The sequence below is a fragment of the Numenius arquata genome, chromosome 6 (assembly GCF_964106895.1).
Source record: "Numenius arquata chromosome 6, bNumArq3.hap1.1, whole genome shotgun sequence".
Taxonomy (NCBI): domain Eukaryota; kingdom Metazoa; phylum Chordata; class Aves; order Charadriiformes; family Scolopacidae; genus Numenius; species Numenius arquata.
In genome coordinates this window covers 1693324-1695886 of record NC_133581.1, presented here as the reverse complement: position 1 = coordinate 1695886, position 2563 = coordinate 1693324, and the positions used below count along the sequence as shown (strand labels likewise).

Sequence of the window (2563 nt, the reverse complement as noted above, 5' to 3'; positions counted from 1 at the left end):
CACCTTCTTACAGAAGTTGTATAGTTCATTAAACATAAAAGGTCTGTCTCGATTAAATGTTAAAAAAAAAACCCTTTGTCTACTGCTGTCTTTCGAGCATCTTCCACCTCAGCTGTGCAATGACGTACGGGAGGGTCATAAATCAATCAAATGAGGTTCAGTGGTTGCCACATAAATCATGGACCTCTTGTAGATCAGTCAACAAGGGAAATAGTCATAGATCAAAAGAAAGCCAAGGATCTGCCCAAGAAGATTTTTAGTTGGGACACACTTCTGGCAACATGCTGACCTGTGTGTGCCCACAACAAGTCAGGAGCCAGCTCCCCGGAGCCAATGCCGTGGCGTGGAGCCTTCCGATGGTTCTTCCATAGGTTGGTCAGGAATCACTTCTGAGGTCACCTCTGGACCTTGCCCTGGATGGTCACATTCCACCTTGCCCTTGCCAGGTCACTTATGGTGAATAAACATATTCCTCTTCTCAGCATGGCCTCTGGCCACGTTGGAGCCCTCCATATATCACTGGCTTTACCAGATCCCCAAGCTCATTTGGGAAAAACTATTATCATCAAGCAGGCAATGGAAATATTAATAATTATTTACATTCAGTTTGAACATCTTTTTTGTGGGCAATATTTTCATGTAACACAATTTGGACACAAAACATCGTGGTACCATTTCGGTTTTGTGAGGAAAGGGCCGACAATTATTCTGATTAATTAATGAAGGCTCATGCCACAATTAAAATAAATTGAAGTTGTTTGAGGAGAATGGTTAGTTATGCTTGTTCTCCATACCCTGTACTTGCTGTGTGATCTCAGACAGGTAATGACCGATAACATTTATTCCTTCATTACCGCCGAAGAGCTGTCTCAAAGCCTGGTTAGATGCAGCACCAGCTTCCGCACCCGCAGCCTCCCCAGGGCCCCCTTCACCTCTTTGTTCCTCAGGCTGTAGATGAGGGGGTTGAGGGTGGGGGTGAGGAGGGTGTAACACACCGAAACCACCTTGGCTCTATTCCCTGTGTGGGCCTTGTGAGGTTGGATGTAGGCCACCATCCCCGGCCCGTAGAAGATGGTGATGGCAACCAGGTGGGAGGTGCAGGTAGAGAAAGCTTTGAGCCTTCTCCTGGCCAAAGGGATCTGCAGGATGGCATGGAGGATGTAGGTGTAGGAAAGCAGGATCATCAGGACAGAGCCCAGGATGTTAAGTCCAGCACTGGAGACCTGCAGGACCTCGTTGGGGTGGGTGTCCGAGCAGGAGAGCTGCAGGAGGGTAGGCAGATCACAGAAGAAGTGGTGGATGCTCCTGGCCCGGCAGAAGGACAACCTCCCCGCCAGGACGGTGTGCACCAAGGAGGTGAGGAAGCCCGTGGTGTACACCAGCACCATCATGCTGTAGCAACGCACCCTGGACATGGTGATGGGATAAAGCAGGGGTTGGCACACAGCTGTGTACCGGTCGTAAGCCATCACCCCCAGGAGGAAGCACTCGCAGATGATCAGAGCAAGGAAAAAATACATCTGGACAAAACAACCCAGAAACGAGATGTGGCTCCTCCCCAGCAGGAAGACCTCCAGGGCTTTTGGGATGATGGTGGAAGAAAGGCAGAAATCTATGAAAGATAAGTGCATCAGGAAGAAATACATGGGGGTGTGAAGCTGGGGGTCAGCGTAGATGAGCAGGATCATCGTCAGGTTCCCCAGCACCGTTAGAACATACAAGAAGAAGAAAACTGTGAAGATGGTGGTTTGTAACTCTGGGGCATCAGAGAAGCCCAAGAGGATGAAGCTGGACAAAGCAGTGAGGTTTCCTCCCTCCGTCATTTCTACATGCTAGATGAATTTGTAGAGAAATAAAATTAATCCATTAAATAAATCTCTAAGAGAGAAATACTGTGGAAACACCGGAGTTTAATCCATAAAGTAAATGCAACAGAAAATGGTGTATTTTTTTTTTTTTAGAAAAATACAAGGCAACCACATTTCTGCCTTTAACCCAAGCGTTGAAGTCAAACAGAGGAAGGAGCCAATTATGCAGTCAGATATTAAAAGAGAATAATTCTGCCATGATTTATACTAAAGGAGAATATTTCTGCACTAACGACACACTAAGAAATATCAAAATGTTTATTCAAGTGTAAAAAAATGAAGTCTGACAAACACACCCCAAAATGTGGAAAATTCAGATTCTCACCACTGATTTACGGAAATATGGCCTCTAGCCCAGCTCTGCCGTGATTGCAGTAAGCCGCCTATGACCAATCCAAATATCCACCTAATAGTGTTAAAATATTGTATATAAACCAAACTTTCTAAAGCTTCACCTTGGGTATTCCCATCTCCCCCACTCAGCCCTGCTGCAGATGAATTACCTGATGGAAGAGCCATCTGCAGATGAATTTTTCTGATGGAAGATCCATCTACAGATGTTTCCATCTCAGCTAAAACCTCCCTAGATCAGTTGTAGATGGGGTCAGGAGTGTGGTTTCCAAGCAAACCTCTTAGTACCTGCTTGGGCACTTGGGTTCATGCCATGGATGCTCTTGGAGAGCACAGATGGGCTT

General features: G+C 46.2%; 1 protein-coding gene across 1 annotated transcript; it reads right to left on the bottom strand.

The window, feature by feature from the left end:
* Positions 1 to 869: 869 nt before the first annotated feature.
* On the bottom strand, positions 870 to 1823 carry LOC141465329 (olfactory receptor 8I2-like). The gene has a single exon (XM_074148688.1). The coding sequence runs from the start codon at positions 1821 to 1823 to the stop codon at positions 870 to 872; it is 954 nt and encodes a 317-aa protein (XP_074004789.1).
* Between the last annotated feature and the right edge of the window lie 740 nt (positions 1824 to 2563).

Excerpts from the sequence above, each read along its gene's own strand:
- LOC141465329 (XM_074148688.1), bottom strand. The coding sequence starts at position 1,823 with ATGACGGAGGGAGGAAACCTCACTGCTTTGTCCAGCTTCATCCTCTTG.